Below are 19505 nucleotides of genomic sequence, written 5' to 3'. Positions count from 1 at the left end.
ATATTGTGTGAGTGTTTAATATGTCTAGTTCTTATCTAGTGTTTACAGTTTATATTGTCTGAATGTTTAGTCTGTCTAGTTCTTATCTAGTGTTTACACTGTTTATATTGTCTGAGTGTTTAATATGTCTAGTTCTTATCTAGTGTTTACACTGTTTATACTGTGAGTGTTTAGTCTGTCTAGTTCTTATCTAGTGTTTACACTGTTTATATTGTCTGAGTGCTCAGTCTGTGTAGTTCTTATCTAGTATTTACACTGTTTATATTGTCTGAGTGTTTAGTCTGTCTAGCTCTTATCTAGTGTTTACACTGTTTATATTGTGTTTAGTCTGTGTGTAGTTCTTATCTAGTGTTTACACTGTTTATATTGTCTGAGTGTTTAGTCTGTGTGTAGTTCTTATCTAGTGTTTACACTGTTTATATTGTCTGAGTGTTTAATATGTCTAGTTCTTATCTAGTGTTTACACTGTTTATATTGTCTGAGTGTTTAGTCTGTGTGTAGTTCTTATCTAGTATTTACACTGTTTATATTGTCTGAGTGTTTAGTCTGTGTCTAGTTCTTATCTAGTGTTTACACTGTTTATATTGTCTGAGTGTTTAATCTGTCTAGTTCTTATCTAGTGTTTACACTGTTTATATTGTCTGAGTGTTTAGTCTGTCTAGTTCTTATCTAGTGTTTATACTGTTTATATTGTCTGAGTGTTTAATATGTCTAGTTCTTATCTAGTGTTTACACTGTTTATACTGAGTGTTTAGTCTGTGTGTAGTTCTTATCTAGTGTTTACACTGTTTATATTGTCTGAGTGTTTAGTCTGTCTAGTTCTTATCTAGTGTTTACAGTTTATATTGTCTGAATGTTTAGTCTGTCAAGTTCTTATCTAGTGTTTACATTGTTTATATTGTCTGAGTGTTTAATCTGTCTAGTTCTTATCTAGTGTTTACACTGTTTATATTGTCTGAGTGTTTAGATAAGAACTACACACAGACTAAACACTCAGACAATATAAACAGTGTAAACACTAGATAAGAACTAGACAGACTAAACACTCAGACAATATAAACAGTGTAAACACTAGATAAGAAGTAGACAGACTAAACACTCAGACAATATAAACAGTGTAAACACTAGATAAGAACTACACACAGACTAGTGTTTACACTGTTTATATTGTCTGAGTGTTTAGTCTGTCTAGTTCTTATCTAGTGTTTACACTGTTTATATTGTCAGTGTTTAGTCTGTGTGTAGTTCTTATCTAGTGTTTACACTGTTTATATTGTCTGAGTGTTTAATATGTCTAGTTCTTATCTAGTGTTTACACTGTTTATATTGTCTGAGTGTTTAGTCTGTGTGTAGTTCTTATCTAGTGTTTACAGTTTATATTGTCTGAATGCTTAGTCTGTCTAGTTCTTATCTAGTGTTTACACTGTTTATATTGTCTGAGTGTTTAGTCTGTGTCTAGTTCTTATCTAGTGTTTACACTGTTTATATTGTCTGAGTGTTTAATATGTCTAGTTCTTATCTAGTGTTTACACTGTTTATATTGTCTGAGTGTTTAGTCTGTGTGTAGTTCTTATCTAGTGTTTAAAGTTTATATTGTGTGAGTGTTTAATATGTCTAGTTCTTATCTAGTGTTTACACTGTTTATATTGTCTGAGTGTTTAATATGTCTAGTTCTTATCTAGTGTTTACACTGTTTATATTGTCTGAGTGTTTAATATGTCTAGTTCTTATCTAGTGTTTACACTGTTTATATTGTCTGAGTGTTTAGTTGTGTGTAGTTCTTATCTAGTGTTTAAAGTTTATATTGTGTGAGTGTTTAATATGTCTAGTTCTTATCTAGTGTTTACAGTTTATATTGTCTGAATGTTTAGTCTGTCTAGTTCTTATCTAGTGTTTACACTGTTTATATTGTCTGAGTGTTTAATATGTCTAGTTCTTATCTAGTGTTTACACTGTTTATACTGTGAGTGTTTAGTCTGTCTAGTTCTTATCTAGTGTTTACACTGTTTATATTGTCTGAGTGCTCAGTCTGTGTAGTTCTTATCTAGTATTTACACTGTTTATATTGTCTGAGTGTTTAGTCTGTCTAGCTCTTATCTAGTGTTTACACTGTTTATATTGTGTTTAGTCTGTGTAGTTCTTATCTAGTGTTTACACTGTTTATATTGTCTGAGTGTTTAGTCTGTGTGTAGTTCTTATCTAGTGTTTACACTGTTTATATTGTCTGAGTGTTTAATCTGTCTAGTTCTTATCTAGTGTTTACACTGTTTATATTGTCTGAGTGTTTAGTCTGTGTGTAGTTCTTATCTAGTGTTTACAGTTTATATTGTCTGAATGCTTAGTCTGTCTAGTTCTTATCTAGTGTTTACACTGTTTATATTGTCTGAGTGTTTAGTCTGTCTAGCTCTTATCTAGTGTTTACACTGTTTATATTGTGTTCAGTCTGTGTGTAGTTCTTATCTAGTATTTACACTGTTTATATTGTCTGAGTGTTTAGTCTGTCTAGTTCTTATCTAGTGTTTACAGTTTATATTGTCTGAGTGCTCAGTCTGTGTAGTTCTTATCTAGTATTTACACTGTTTATATTGTCTGAGTGTTTAATCTGTCTAGTTCTTATCTAGTGTTTACACTTTATATTGTCTGACTGTTTAGTCTGTAGTTCTTATCTAGTGTTTACACTGTTTATATTGTCAGTGTTTAGTCTGTGTGTAGTTCTTATCTAGTGTTTACACTGTTTATATTGTCAGTGTTTAATCTGTCTAGTTCTTATCTAGTGTTTACACTGTTTATATTGTCTGAGTGTTTAGTCTGTGTGTAGTTCTTATCTAGTGTTTACAGTTTATATTGTCTGAATGCTTAGTCTGTCTAGTTCTTATCTAGTGTTTATACTGTTTATTTATACTGTTTATATTGTTTGTCTGAGTGTTTAGTCTATGTCTAGTTCCTATCTAGAGTGTTTATACTGTTTATATTGTTTGTTTTTTCAGTTATTCTATTTTTATTTTTATTTATTGCATTGCCTGTTTGCAGCGTGGGTCAGAGAGGACTGATATTTCATCTGTGCTGTACGTCGAGCATGTAGGGCATATTTGACAAAGTTGACTTGACTTGATTATATTAAAAGACAGCTGATATTTGGATGTGCAAAATATGTTTGCCAAGTATTTTTGAATGCATCATTTTAATCCATTAAAATAATTATTTACACCACAAGAAATTGCCCTCATTAAAAAAAAAAAGTGTACCTATGAATATGCATGGTATGCAAATTAGACACACCCCCATAACTTTATTTACAAAACTTTATTTAAAGCAGGTGTCTTGTATTAATTTTTATTCATATACGGAATACTTTACGACACTTATCAGATATAAATCAGATACAAGTTAATGTAAGTCCCTGTCGAGATACGTGATCAGGGATGGGGGCGGGGCTATGTGGTAGTTCTATGGGAGGGCCAAATGTACCTCAACCCCCAGATCCAGCAGGTATTTCACCACACCGATCATCCCACTAGAAGCTGCAGCATGGAGCGGCGTGTAGCCTTTCTTATCCTTACACACCACCTCAGCACCATGAGACACCAACAAGCGCACTACCTCCATATGACCTAAGAGGGCGGAGAAAAGAAATACAATGAAAAAAAAAACCCAAAGGAACAAAAGAAGACAAAACATAAATGAGGAAAAGAGCTGAGCTCTGAACACACATTAGCCTGAAGTGGCCCAGTCCGCTAGAAACTAGGGCACAACACAGAGTAACGGAGCAGAACTGATGTAGTGCAGATATACCGAGTCCTGCTGGGACTTACCCATATACGCAGCCCAGTGTATAGCTCTCCTGTCCTTCTTATCAAACGCATTGATGTTGGCTCCTCTGGACAGCAGCAGCTTCACCATCTACAACACATTCCCAATTTTACTGGGATTTACTTAAAATGCATAATACCACTCTCTAAAGTGCTGTGGGTGAACACTGGAAGGATTTACGTCATTAAACAAGTGTTGCCGGGTAAAACAAACCTCGCCCGGTTGCACTTATGATGAATATGAAGGAAGATATCGTGGAAAAACGATTCTGACCTTTTTGGTGACCTTGACCTTGTGTGAGAACATACTTGGCCAATAAACATGGCTCTGTTTCTGATTCTCTGCTGCTCTCAGCCAATCAGAACACACCGTACTGCTCTCAGCCAATCAGAACACACCGTACTGCTCGACTGTTACACTCTTACAGCATGATGACATAGTGGCTACCGCCTCTATATGAAGTAGTAGCCGCAAAAACCTTGACCTTAACCGGACGACCCTCAAAATGTTGGAGGTTCTATTTGAGACCAACGGCCATCTATCCTGAAAGTTTCATGATGATTGGACCAGCTGTTTTCCCGTAAAATCCTTAACAAAAAACCAAAAATCCCACTGAAAACAATATATTGCCCTGCTTACTCTGTAACGGGCGAGCTAATAAGCTAAAGCTGAACTAATGACCAAATTGCTCAGATATAAACAGTGTGACAGAAAGTGAGTCATGTCATTCCCTTTTAAAAAGCATTAAAAAGTGCCACTGCTGTATAATCTGTTATTAATTATATTACAGCTACGGTGGTGCTTGAAAGTTTGTGAACCCTTTAGAATTTTCTATATTTCTGCATAAATATGACCTAAAACATCAGATTTTCACACAAGTCCTAAAAGTAGATAAAGAGAACCCAGTTAAACAAATGAGACAAAAATATTATACTTGGTCATTTATTTATTGAGGAAAATGATCCAATATTACATACCTGTGAGTGGCAAAAGTATGTGAACCTCTAGGATTAGCTGTTAATTTGAAGGTGAAATTAGAGTCAGGTGTTTGCAATCAATGGGATGACAATCCGGTGTGAGTGGGCACCCTGTTTTATTTAAAGAACAGGGATCTATCAAAGTCTGATCTTCACAACACATGTTTGTGGAAGTGTATCATGGCACGAACAAAGGAGATTTCTGAGGACCTCAGAAAAAGCGTTGTTGATGCTCATCAGGCTGGAAAAGGTTACAAAACCATCTCTAAAGAGTTTGGACTCCACCAATCTACAGTCAGACAGATTGTGTACAAATGGAGGAAATTCAAGACCATTGTTACCCTCCCCAGGAGTGGTCAACCAACAAAGATCACTCCAAGAGCAAGGCGTGTAATAGTCGGCAAGGTCACAAAGGACCCCAGGGTAACTTTTAAGCAACTGAAGGCCTCTCTCACATTGGCTAATGTTAATGTTCATGAGTCCACCATCAGGAGAACACTGAACAACAATGGTGTGCATGGCAGGGTTGCAAGGAGAAAGCCACTGCTCTCCAAAAGGAACATTGCTGCTCGTCTGCAGTTTGCTAAAGATCAGGTGGACAAGCCAGAAGGCTATTAAAAAACGTTTTGTGGACGGATGAGACCAAAATAGAACTTTTTGGTTTAAATGAGAAGCGTTATGTTTGGAGAAAGAAAACACGGCATTCCAGCATAAGAACCTTATCCCATCTGTGAAACATGGTGGTGGTATCATGGTTTGGGCCTGTTTTGCTGCATCTGGGTCAGGACGGCTTGCCATCATTGATGGAACAATGAAATCTGAATTATACCAGTGAATTCTAAAGGAAAATGTCAGGACATCTATCCATGAACTGAATGTCAAGAGAAGGTGGGTCATGCAGCAAGACAACGACCCTAAGTACACAAGTCGTTCTACCAAAGAATGGTTAAAGAAGAATAAAAAGTTAATGTTTTGGAATGGCCAAGTCAAAGTCCTGACCTTAATCCAATGGAAATGTTGTGGAAGGACCTGAAGCGAGCAGTTCATGTGAGGAAACCCACCAACATCCCAGAGTTGAAGCTGTTCTGTACGGAGGAATGGGCTAAAATTCCTCCAAGCCGGTGTGCAGGACTGATCAACAGTTACCGCAAACGTTTAGTTGCAGTTATTGCTGCGCAAGGGGGTCACACCAGATACTGAAAGCAAAGGTTCACATACTTTTGCCACTCACAGATATGTAATATTGGATCATTTTCCTCAATAAACAAATGACCAAGTATAATATTTTTGTCTCATTTGTTTAACTGGGTTCTCTTTATCTACTTTTAGGACTTGTGTGAAAACCTGATGTTTTAGTCCATATTTATGCAGAAATATAGAACATTCTAAAGAGTTCACAAACTCTCAAACACCACTGTATGATCAGTAAACATGACAATTTACTGGACTATCATAAATTATTCTCTTCGGTGACTGGTATAGTACTGTACCCCTCACAACACAGTCATCTCAGAGAATTCATAATTTGAACCAGAGCCTCTCAGTGCATGGTACTGTATATTTGATTACTATATTATGATATAGTACTGCGTTGTCCAGAACCCTGGTATAGTGTCGTTCAGTGCAGAATAGTGTCACAAATACATCTGTATTATCGTATGGTACTGCAGTGTGCAGTATTATATTGTAAATATGACTAGATTATAACGTAGTGTGGTGTAGTACTGTATCGTCCTGCAAGGTGTACTAGAGCAGTGTGTTGTGTAGAATTGTAACGTGCAGATTAGGACCTCGAGGTGTCCGCTGAAGGCAGCGTGGTGCAGGGCAGTGCGTCCGGCGCGGTCCGACACGTTTACGTTGCTGAGCAGGGGGACGAGAGCCTCGGCACAGCGCACCGCTTTGTTAGACGCTGCCACGTGTAATGGAGTCTGCCAGTTCTTATCCCGAGCATTTACATCCGCCGAGTGTTTCAGCAGCACCTGAACCGCCTCCTACACACCCACACGGAGACGAAATGAATAGTGGTGTACAGTTAGCGTGCATTTGTGTGTGTCCTTGTGTAGTGTAATGTGATACCTCACTGCAGGAGGCAACAGCACGGTGAAGAGGGGTCAGCCACTTATTATCTTTGGCATTTACTCTCGCTCCTGTATCGAGAGACCGAGAGAGAGAGAGAGAGAGAGAGAGAGAGAGAGAGAGAGAGAGATGATGGAGAGGTGAAAGAGGCAAGATTACACTTCTGTCATTAAAAACTTCATCCAATAATATAAACCATTCCAGAACCAAACTCCTGAAACCCGTTCAGAAACGCACTCCCATGATCCTTTGAGGCCACGTGTGGAAATTAAAATAGCACAGATGCACCTGCTAGTGTTCATCAACCTCCCATAACAGCGCCCTCTCCCTCCTGCACGATAGTTCTCCTGGAGATCAGCTGACCGCAACTGTGCGTTCATGCGTGTGTGTGTGTGAATGAATGGGAGTGTGTGTGGGAGGGGATTATATTTGTGTGTGTGTGAAATCTGGACGGAGAAATCAGGAGCTCCCAGGAAGGGAAAGCTGACGTACATGGAACACCATTTTATACCTGACAGAATAAGAAGCTCGATGATCTCAGCGTCACCCAAGTAGGCTGCAGCGTGGAGGGGAGTCCTCTTCTCGTTATCCTAAAAAAAGATCGTAAACACACCAATACTTTATCCAGCTCAGACGGCTTACTCATAACTTATCGTGATTAGTTAGAAGCTTATCACAGCTCCCTGTTGCTACAATTCGAATTAAGATGGAAAATTTTTTAATGATGGGGGAAGGAAAAAAAAAAAAAAAGAAATTAGTTGCAACTTTTAAACAGCCTCGATTTTTAGCGCTGACATCACATTGTTTCAGAAGACTGGCAGCTCGTTATGGCTCTTTACAGCATGTGCAGAAAATCGTACAAATGTTATAGTCATGAGAACACTACGGCTGCAACGATTCACCACGGCGCACTGAAAATCGAGTTCATACATGCCGTACCGATTATCGATCCATGTAGCTGTATTTTCGGTTCGATTCGGCAACACTTATTTCAATTTTTACTGAAATGCACTTTTACCGCGCAACAATTAGTGTTCTCCACAGGCACTTTTAAAGTGGCGCACCACCACATTATAATTCTGGCCCGCCACTCTTCCCTTGGCCAAAAAAAAAAAAAAAAAAAAAACCTCTAACTTCATCAGTATACACCAAATAAATCGTTAAGTATTCATTTTATAATTTTCTAACTATTTAACACGCAGAAAACCATTAAACGAATGCATACGGGGCGACCTGAAGTGGCCACACGATTGCAATAGAAAACCATCCAGCGGCTGCGTACAGATCGTGATGCAGAGCTCTGCAGATTGAGGTCTATCCCTGCGTTAAGGCCTCTGCATGCTCTTGCGACAAGGCTTTCGCAGACAGCTTTTCACAGACAGTTGTAATTTATCGTTGAGCGGGGAGTAATAGGCGTGCGCGATGTTATTCGCCGCCACAATGCAAGGGGGCGCGAAGTCGCGAAATCGCTAGGAGTAGTTGGTGGGTGTGGTTAGTGGAGTGTTTATCCTCCAGTTACTTATAATGACTAGAACTGGAGTCGTATAGATGTACGTACTTCCTCAATCAACCGCTCTTCGTGCTGCTCCATCTTCGCTCGTGTTTTTAAAAATGGCGGTCGTGAAAACAAACCAAACCGGGAAAGTAGGGAAGCGGAAGTGCGTGTACAGCGGATGTAGAGTGGACCAATCAGAGCCCTCTTGTCTGCGACGCTGTCTGCGAGGCTTCTGCGGCGGTCACAATTTTTGGGAGGTGCGCGCAGAGCGTCTGCGAAGGTGGGGGGGGCTACGCAGACGCTATCTGCGACACCGTCTGCGAGGACTGCGTTGTCAGCATTAATTGGCCTTTACACTACACCGCACCACATTACACTATACTGATGCATAGTAACGCTGGAAGCTGCAGCTAGCCAGCAGCTAAATAACTTTGCAGGTGTTTGTAGCGTTATTGTGCAACGGTTACGCTTATCTATCGTCTTTTCTGACCACACAGTTAGGGTAATCATATAACAGCACACACATACATTAGTTAAAGTGCATATCACGAGTAAATTCAGGAGCAAGATCAATGTAATTCTCCTATTTTATATTAAACTTTGGTCAAATATCTAACATTTTGTGCAATTTTTTTTTACCTTGGGCAATACCAGAAAAATTCAGTTGAAATCAAGCCATTTGAGGCGAATTGGTCCGCCTCTGAAAAAACTTGGCATTTGGATTTCCCGGCAAACATTGATTTTCGTGACGTCGCGTGCGGGACGCCTCCCTCTGAATCCTACGTCAGCGCTGGTTTGTTTATGAGAAAACGACCTGGTGGTTTTCTGCAAATTTCTTCAACGTTATCGTGTAATTATTAAAATGATTAACAAATGTATCGTAGGAGGGTGTAGCAACACCAATCTTGATGGGATTAGTACTCATCATTTCCCAAAAGACCGGACCATGAGAGAGAAATGGGAGCGCTTGGTCTACACAGGCTGTGCACTGAAACCGTGCAAAGCTCTCGCAGCCTGCTGGCGCTTCCGCAGGTAACGTCACGATTCTGGCTCCAGACTCCCTTGGGATTTTTCCAGACGCGTTTTGTTATTTTATTTTTTTCCGCTGTAGACAGATGGCCTTGTGCAAAAATCACCCTTCTGGATGAGTGTGTAAAGGGAAATTCTTTCATATAAAAAAAAAACAAACAAAATTGGTCCAGAATATGCACTTTAAGTTCAGGTCTTTTATTTTACGCATCTGTGATTGTGTCGGCGAGAGCTGCATTTTCCTGTTGCTTCACTGTGATTGTTTACTGCAGGACTTCCTGGGTCAAAGGACCCGAACTACGGAGGCTGAGGTGGCTTTGTAGTGCCAGTCTCGGGCACTGATTGGAGTGGTTTCACCCAATTAACATTAATTATGTGTATTGTAAAAAATGTATGCATTTATTGCAATTAGGTATTTTGTTTATGCATGGAAGTTCATTTTTTTTTCTCACACACAAAAAAATATAATTAATTCAGGGATGCGCAACAGGCGCATCAGTCTCAACTGAAATGTCAAACGAGTCTCACATTGGCAATAAAGATATGTACAGTAAGGATGTGTTCATTTCTTGTAAAATGATTTTAACAATGATTTAGCATTTCCTATCCATTTATTGGCCAGGTTCACTGTCAAAAAAGCCCAAAGTCCGTCAGCTTGCCCCCCCCCCCCCCACCAGGGCTCCGCCCCTGGACCCTATTGGGAGCCGAGGCGGCCCCCAAACCCCCGCCACCACCTTTTATTTTTAAAAAGTGGAGAACCTTGTACATTGTTAAATCGATGCGAGAAAGCGATCGGCCAGAGCTTTGCTTCAAAATAAAAACGTGCAATTTGATTGGTTTGGGTCCTTGCTCTTGTCCAACCAGAGTAGCTGATACTTTACATAGCAATGCCATTGTTGGGCACCAAAATGGCAGAACCCAAGCTTAAAGATCCTTTGTCGCATCTTAAATCGAAAGTTTGGCTACATTTTGGGTTTTGAGAAGGCACAAAGGATGGTGCAACATGTTATGCTGATGTGAAATAAGGGAGGGTCAACTACAAACCTCGCAAATCATTTAAAGCGAAAACACAACGTGGATGTAAATGAAGTGAGTGCAGCCAAATTGAAAACCGAAAGTGTTACGAAAGCAGTAAAACCAGATACACGGGGAGAGTTAAAACTGACTGATGTGATTTACTTTACCTGTTATCAGTTAAAGTTTAGAGCCAAAGTTACAAAACGGTTTTACATGTTGCTGAGTTACTACTGTTACATATACTAGTGTACTGACAGTACTGACTGAACTGTTCTGAATTTGCAGAAACATTAAATCACTCTCTTTGAAGAGGAACGTGTTTGTGAGTGAGAGTGACTGATACTGACTGCTCAGGAATTCATCAAGTCAAGCTGCCAAAATATCCTTATTTTATATAGCCTGGCAAGCCAGACCAAATGTGAATATTTAGTCTGGCCTCGATCCGTAGACCTTTCCGAAGTGGGTAGGAGGAACAAACCGCTGTCTTTCAAACTGTCTCTGTGCGTATAGGCCAACGCTCTGACCAATCAGCGCAACAGTGACTGTGACGTAGTCAGAGCGACAGAAAGCAGTGGGGGAGGCCTTGAAATAAATAATTTTTCAAAATGCGTATTAATTAATAAACAGGTTCTAGATATTAAGGTTTGGAGATAATGACCACAAGTTTGGAGTCTATACCACATACACACTTTTTTTCCCCCCAAGTGTTTTTCAAGGGTTTGCTTAAACTGTTTTTGAGAGTTTTTATTTAGTGGTGTTTGGTGAAATAATTTCCCTTAAATTTAAAATAACGGGAAAATAAGAAACAATCAAAAAGTAATGTTTCAAAGCTGTTTATTAATTCTTCGTACTGCACAAACTAGCCCCATCCTTTTGGCTACGAGCGGAGCCAGCTGGTAGATCAGACTTTTGCCATAGCCGGTCGGCAAAACAGTGAAAACGTCCTTCTTGAAAAGGAATGAGCGGAGAGCCTCTTCCTGCTCATGTTTCAACGAAAACTCCAAGTCTAATTCTTCTAAAACTGATTCCAAAGCGGAGTCAAACGCGCGCTGTTCACTAGCCGTAGCCATCTTTCCTGCTGTGCTTTCTCCAGCGTCGCGCAGCTTTGTCATCACTCCTGCAAAAGCCCGCCCAAAGAATCCAAACAAAAACCTTGCGTTGTGATTGGCGGGCACGATTTGATGCCCGGGGTGTTTTTGTTTATATGGTGCGAGGCGAGACCCACTCGCTAGGCAAAAATATTTTTGGCCGCTAGGCGGGTGGGTCTAGTTTACTAGGCTATATTTTATTTTAAAAACATTGAACACTTACATATCCTGTTCCCTAGCCAGCATTTGGAAAGTTTTCATCCTTGCAGACAAATCTCAATAGAATTTTGTTAATTAAAGTTTAAAATCTGAGGTTTGTTTGCCCTTTATATTTAGTTGCAGAATCGAATCGAAGGGTCTGAATCATGAATCGAATCGGTGTCTTACTGAATCGTTGCAGCCCTAGAGAACACCGAGGCTGCACTTCCATACTATTAGTACACAAAAAGCAGGATGTATGGGGTCCGAATTTAATAGGACCCCATACATCCTGTAGTAGGCATTTGATAGTAGTCAAACGGTACCTGGATGATGTATTACAGCTGTAGTAAACAAATATACCACACTATGCTAGCCCATAATTCAGCTGGAGTCTCTGAATAAACGAAGAAGATGGCTGTCTGAAGTGAAGCTGGTTGCTGCAATGATGTACGAATGTATCAAGAATTGTTTTAACATTCATTTTTATTTTTGAAACATCGAGGCATACAATGGTATACGTCATCTGTGAATATCCGAGTCAGAGGCAGTGAAGTATGTCCGAATTTGATCCTTACTACTCGCTCGCATACTTGTATAAACATACTACAGTTACAGTTGAGTAGTAGGTACTTCATCGTCTTTCATACATAGTGCGAATTCGGACGCAGCCCAATACTTTTGAACAATGGCACTTTTGAACAAATTATCTAATGGTTAGAGAAGCAGCTTTGGGACCAAAAGGTCACCAGTTCGGCTCCCTGGATCAGCAGGAATGGCTGAAGTGCCCTTGAGCAAGACACCTAACCCCCAACTGCTCCCCAGGCTGCTCTGGTAATGCTGTACGTCGCGCTGGAGAACAGCGTCTGATAAATGCCTGGAATGCAATTTAACTTTTCAACTGAGAAACAGGGAGCCAGCCGCCCACTTCCACCCATCCATTATCCGTAACCGTTTATCCTGTGCAGGGTCGCGGGCAAGCTGGAGCCTCTCTCAGCTGACTACGGACAAGTCGCCAGATCATCGCAGGGTTGACACATGGAGACAAACAACCATTCACACACCTTCACTTTCACACCTACGGTCAATTAAGGTGGGGTTTACATTAGACCGTATCAGCGGATCATCAGATTAACGTTTTTAAAACGATTAGCGTGCACACAGCAACACCAATACACGATTAGCGTGCACACAGCAACACCAATACACGGATACGCTCGGCTCCGCAGGCATCCTGCGCTCCAAATCACTCCGCCCTGAACAGCGAGTGCCCTCTGGAGGGTGCGCACTCCGGCCCTGCGCAGCTCACACAGCGCGCGAGTGAAGTGCACAAGCAATGATTCGGGACTGAGCCGCTGTGTGTGTGATCCCAGTGCATATCACTTACCACTTGCAAGTGGAAGGATGGCAAGCCTAAAGACAATCATAACTACACAATGGGCAGTATTTGCATCAGTATTTGCAGTATTTTCATACTTTTATACTCTTTAATGAAAGGTGATACAAGGCGGAAGTCCGCGCTGTTTTTCAGCAGTCGCGTCACATGACCAACGCCAGCGAATCAGGAAGGTGGATGTCACAGTGACGTTGTCCAATGAGACGCCAGCTAGAGCTCAGCACAGCGTATCCGCGTATTCTCAATGTTTACACAGCACCGGACCAGACATGATCTGGATTGAATACGTGGACCCTGGCGGATTCCCGTTTCCCGGCGTTTCCAGGTGTTTTAATGTAAACGGACAGTGCATCCGCGAAGAAAACGAGACAGATACGGTCTAATGTAAACTTGGCCTTAGAGTCACCAGTTAACCTAACCTGCATGTCTTTGGACTGTGGGGGAAACCGGAGCACCCGGAGGAAACCCACGCGGACACGGGGAGAACATGCAAACTCCGCACAGAAAGGCCCTCGTCAGCCACTGGGCTCGAACCCAGAACCTTCTTGCTGTGAGGCGACAGCGCTAACCGCTACACCACCCACTTGTTTTTTCCTATTTTTCATAAACAACCTCTGTAACAGTAAGAGTCATAAACTAAAACAGAAAGCACTCACATGAAGAAAAAGGTTGTCATTTATTCTTTTTAAAATAAGTCCCCCTTTTTTTTTTTAATGTTCATTCCATTATGAATTTGTGGCCATGCGGAGTTTTTTTTTTTGGTATAAACCAGCGCACTGATATTTAAAAATATTTTATTTATAAAACAGATATCAGAGCTCGAAGAACTGTTTAGAAAGTGACTGACTTGCCGTGCACCTCCTCACCATTTGGCCAGTATTGAGAAATGTGCTAAAGGTCCAATTTCGCTTCTGTGACTTGACGTGAGTGAGCGTTTGAGGAGAGGCTGCAATAATAAAGCCATTTGTTAACACTCTGCATTCTTCAGCAGCAAGATATTTTCATCACAGCAGTTAAACGAGCCTCTGTTTGATAAACTACAAGCAGCCAAGATCCTCCTAGTGTTCGGCAAAACCGAGAACGTTCCAGTGTTTTCACGAGTCCATTTCTTGGAAGCATTTCTGAAGGATGGTAAAACAGGCTTGACAGATACTGACGTTCAGAGAGACCGGCTCACCCTGTGCAAGCTTGACAGGTTATATTTAAAAAAAAAAAAAAGGCATCCGAGCAGCATACTCCTAGATAACCTGTGTTCTGTTTATATCAGTCATCAAAAGCTTTTACAGCATGTAATTTAAAAATTAAAAAAAAAGAAAAAAGCAAGCAACTCTTCTCCTGTTAGTAGTAAACGCTAGGTCACTGAGCCACCAACTACTGGCATAAACACCTCATCTCCTCTGATGAATGACTGACCTTGGTTTCATTATGCACTGTGGGTTTAGCGAAAGGAATAATCTTTATTCAGCGCATCTACAGTGGTGCTTGATAGTTTGTGAACCCTTTAGAATTTTCTACATTTCTGCATAAATATGACCTAAAACATCATCAGATTTTCACACAAGTCCTAAAAGTAGATAAAGAGAACCCAGTTAAACAAATGAGACAAAAATATTATACTTGGTCATTTATTTATTGAGGAAAATGATCCAATATTACATATCTGCGAGTGGCAAAAGTATGTGAACCTTTGCTTTCAGTATCTGGTGTGACCCCCTTGTGCAGCAATAACTGCAACTAAACGTTTGCGGTAACTGTTGATCAGTCCTGCACACTGGCTTGGAGGAATTTTAGCCCATTCCTCCGTACAGAACAGCTTCAACTCTGGGATGTTGGTGGGTTTCCTCACATGAACTGCTCGCTTCAGATCCTTCCACAACATTTCGATTGGATTAAGGTCAGGACTTTAACTTGGCCATTCCAAAACTAACTTTATTCTTCTTTAACCATTCTTTGGTAGAACGACTTGTGTGCTTAGGGTCGTTGTCTTGCTGCATGACCCACCTTCTCTTGAGATTCAGTTCACGGACAGATGTCCTGACATTTTCCTTTAGAATTCGCTGGTATAATTCAGAATTCATTGTTCCATCAATGATGGCAAGCTGTCCTGACCCAGATGCAGCAAAACAGATTAGATTAGATAAAACTTTATTGATCCCTTTGGGCGGGTTCCCTCAGGGAAATTAAGATTCCAGCAGCATCATTACAGATAAACAGAGAATAGAAAATAGAGAAAAAACTTGTAGATAAATTAAGTATTTACATATACAAATATAAAAAGATATGGGGAAGAGAGGAAGGGGGGAAAAGGGGGGGCAGCAGGAGATATTGCACTTTATATTGCACATTGTCTGGTATTGCTTATTGTTAGGCTAGGCTACTGCTCCTTCCCGTCCTCTGTCCTCCTGTTACCCCTCCCCCCCCCCCAGAGAGGAGTTGTACAGTCTGATGGCGTGAGGTACAAAGGAGTTTTTGAGTCTGTTTGTCCTGCACTTGGGAAGGAGCATTCGGTCACTGAACAGGGTCCTCTGGTTGCTGATGACGGTGTGCAGAGGGTGACTGGCATCGTCCATGATGTTCAATAGTTTGTCCATAGACCTCTTCTCTGCCACCGTCACCAGAGAGTCCAGCTTCATGCCGACCACAGAGGCGGCCCGCCTGATCAGTTTGTCCAGCCTGGATGTGTCCTTCTTGGATGTGCTGCCCCCCCCCCCCAGCACACCATGGTGTAAAACAGGACACTGGCGACCACAGACTGATAGAACATCCACAGGAGTTTCCTGCAGATGTTAAAGGACCGCAGCCTCCTAAGGAAGTATAGTCTGCTCTGTCCCTTCCTGTATAAGTGATTGGTGTTGCAAGTCCAGTCCAGCTTCCTGTCCAGCCACAGCCCGAGGTACTTGTAGGTATCCACAGCCTCCACCTCGACTCCCTCGATCAGAACTGGTCGTGACCTTGGTCTGGACCTCCCAAAGTCAATGACCAGCTCTTTGGTCTTCGAGGTGTTGAGCTGCAGATGGTTCCTGTTGCACCACACAGCAAAGTCCTTCACCAGGTTCCTATACTCCTCCTCTCTGTCGTCACTGATACACCCAATGATGGCTGTGTCATCGGCAAACTTCTGAATGTGACACAGCTCCGAGTTGTAGCAGAAGTCCGCGGTGTACAGGGTGAAGAGAAGAGGGGCCAGCACCGTTCCCTGGGGTGCTCCGGTGCTGCTGACCACAGTGTCAGACGTGATGTCCTTCAGCCTGACGTACTGCGGTCTGTCGGTGAGGTAGCTGGAGATCCAGGTGACCAGGCAGGGGCCCACTCGCATCCTGTTCAGTTTGTCCTGAAGCATAAGGGGCTGGATGGTGTTGAAGGCACTCGAGAAGTCCAAGAAGAGGATCCTCACTGTGCCATTTCCCTTATCCAGATGCGAGTGGGCTCGGTGTAGCAGGTAGAGGATGGCATCTTCCACACGAACACCTGCCTGGTACGCAAACTGCAGACAGTCCTGGGCATGTTGCACCTGGGGTCTGAGGAGGCCCAAGCCATGATACTACCACCATGTTTCACAGATGGGATAAGGTTCTGATGCTGGAATGCAGTCTTTTCCTTTCTCCAAACAATGCTTTTCATTTAAACCAAAAAGTTCTATTTTGGTCTCATCCATCCACAAAACATTTTTCCAATAGCCTTCTGGCTTGTCCACGTGATCTTTAGCAAACTGCAGACGAGCAGCAATGTTCTTTTTGGAGAGTAGTGTCTTTCTCCTTGCAACCCTGCCATGCACACCATTGTTGTTCAGTGTTCTCCTGATGGTGGACTCATGAACATTAGCCAATGTGAGAGAGGCCTTCAGTTGCTTAGAAGTTACCCCGACTATTACACGCCTTGCTCTTGGAGTGATCTTTGTTGGTCGACCACTCCTGGGGAGGGTAACAATGGTCTTGAATTTCCTCCATTTGTACACAATCTGTCTGACTGTGGATTGGTGGAGTCCAAACTCTTTAGAGATGGTTATGTAACCTTTTCCAGCCTCATGAGTGTCAACAACGCTTTTTCTGAGGTCCTCAGAAATCTCCTTTGTTCGTGCCATGATGCACTTCCACAAACAGGTGTTGTGAAGATCAGACTTTGATAGATCCCTGTTCTTTAAATAAAACAGGGTGCCCACTCACACCTGATTGTCATCCCATTGATTGAAAACACCTGACTCTAATTTCACCTTCAAATTAACTGCTAATCCTAGAGGTTCACATACTTTTGCCCCTCACAGGTATGTAATACTGGATCATTTTCCTCAGTAAATAAATGATCAAGTATAATATTTTCATCTCATTTGTTTAACTGGGTTCTCTTTATCTACTTTTAGGACTTGTGTGAAAATCTGATGATGTTTTAGGTCATATTTATGCAGAAATGTAGAACATTCTAAAGGGTTCACAAACTTTCAAGCACCACTGTATAGTCAGTGTTCTCCACTTTTCAAAAATAAAAGGTGGTGGCATTTTTTTTTTACAATACACAATGTTAATTGGGTGAAACCACTCCAATCAATGCACAAGCTGGTGCGCGTGCCCGAGACTGGCATGACAAAGCCACCCCGGCCTCCGTAGTTCGGGTCCTTTGACCCAGGAACCCGGAAGTCCTGCAGTAAACAACCACAGGGAAGCAACAGGAAAATGCAGCTCTCGCCAACACAATCACAGATGCATAAAATAAAAGACCTGAACTTATAGTGTACTCTGTATAGTGTATGCGTGTGAGATTACCAGAGGCCACAATGCTCCCTGTACTGATCCAGAACACAGCAGCAGGCCTGCTTACTTCACACTCGCTCATAACAGCAGTCGAACAAATAAAGCATTCATTAGTCATTCTTTAGACACAGATCTACAGGTTGAATTCTCGAATCTGATTGGTCAGAAGGTGCTTTTTTTTCCCCCCTCACAACAGCACGACTCAGACAGTAGTTCAGGCTGTAACATGAAAAATAAGTTAATATTAATGCACTCGTTCTAACATTATTGTTTTTAAGTAAAGGCGCATACACAGGGACTCGAATGGAAGACGCTACACATAATCCAAGATTAATAATTAAATAATTTAACGAGTGATGGATTCGGATCGAAATGAATCAAGATCATAAGTGAATTCGATTCAATTTTGTTTAACCCTCATCCTACCGACTGGGGTCTGTGCAGAACCCAGCAGTGTTTTTTTTTAATCGTCATTCCATTTTTTAATGACTCTGTCAATCAATTTGTTCCTAATGATGTCACATCATTGTTTTCTATTTCTGCTTTGATTCGTGGTTTTTAAAAATACAATGTTTTGGGGTCTCAGGGGACCCCAGTCAAAAGCACCCATTTCCGCCTCTGCAGTTTTAACAAACGGAACTATTTATTCAGTTAAAGTTTGTCATGGGTCATAATTTAAAGTACCACACAGTATCAAGGGGGTAGGGGCACTCTGTCAGTCACTTTGAAGACGACAGACACAGATGCAGCAGCCAGAGGTTTCCACATGTGCTCTGTCGACAACCTGAGATACTGCTGTTCCTTGGTTAAGATGATGCTCAAAGTCAGAAATATAATACATAACTTCATAATGAAATGTTATATAACCAGGCTTTCGTCTAAACGGGGGAACAGGGGCGCTGCACCCTCTTACTCTTGGCGTGCGCCCCCTTACCGACTCCGTGAAAACATCCCAGCAACACTACGTGACAATGTGTCTGATCATCAAATACGTTATAATTGCTCCAAAAACATTCCAATTATAGTAGATACACCACCAGACGGTGCAAAAACAATCCGAATTGGCCAGACTGAGGCGCCATGTTGTTTAGTTGTTTACTTGTCGTGGCTGCTCTCGCGAGATTTGACATGGGTTACATACAAGGTCAGCTGACTTGTAGAGCGAGAGTTCTCGAGACTGAATGACCTTTCACCCACCGGCGCGGGAGCTTTTGACAGAAGTAGTTCGCGAGTTGTTTTTGTTGACACTTGGGCATTTAAAGACGTCATCCCGCGGCACGAAGCGGAAGAAAGCCAAAGACTGTCCGGGGCAGAAGACGATTACTTCTTTCTTTTTCAATGTTGACAGACAATTTGTTACAATTTCCCTCTCAGATAGCCTCAGAATGTCCCATTGGAGCATTTTTCAAAGGCTTTGCACGGCGGGGGGGACAACCGGCACCATCTCCCCCCCTGCTTCGCTCCCTCGCCATGGTGAGCGCCCTCATACCAAATTTTTCTAGAAAAAACCCTGATATAACTATCAAATTTATTGTTTATGTTCTATTATAGTATATAGAGCTTCTGGGCCTTGGTGCAAAAGTGGCAGAAATGTCGCAACCGACAATTTTTTGACATCCGTTCCCTTCGCTGAAGCCGTTCTAGAAGGTGTGGGCACTATCAAGTCAAACAAGC

At 41.7% G+C, this 19505-nt stretch overlaps 1 protein-coding gene across 2 annotated transcripts in view; it reads right to left on the bottom strand.

Annotated features, from left to right (window-relative positions):
• Nucleotides 1-19505, bottom strand: part of LOC132900497 (serine/threonine-protein phosphatase 6 regulatory ankyrin repeat subunit A-like) — a 195131-nt gene that overhangs the window by 96737 nt on the left and 78889 nt on the right. For both annotated transcript variants that reach the window (XM_060942622.1, XM_060942621.1), the window contains exons 3-7: nucleotides 7375-7453; nucleotides 6864-6934; nucleotides 6578-6778; nucleotides 3813-3900; nucleotides 3469-3611 (exon numbers count right to left, since the gene is read on the bottom strand). In XM_060942622.1, the coding sequence (XP_060798605.1) occupies nucleotides 3469-3611; nucleotides 3813-3900; nucleotides 6578-6778; nucleotides 6864-6934; nucleotides 7375-7453 (582 nt within the window). The remainder of the gene's footprint in view (nucleotides 1-3468; nucleotides 3612-3812; nucleotides 3901-6577; nucleotides 6779-6863; nucleotides 6935-7374; nucleotides 7454-19505) is intronic.

This window comes from Neoarius graeffei, chromosome 16 (genome assembly GCF_027579695.1).
Source record: "Neoarius graeffei isolate fNeoGra1 chromosome 16, fNeoGra1.pri, whole genome shotgun sequence".
In the NCBI taxonomy this organism is placed as follows: Eukaryota; Metazoa; Chordata; class Actinopteri; order Siluriformes; family Ariidae; genus Neoarius; species Neoarius graeffei.
The sequence above is the reverse complement of the archived record's forward strand: the minus strand, read 5'-3'. Positions and strand labels throughout refer to the sequence as shown.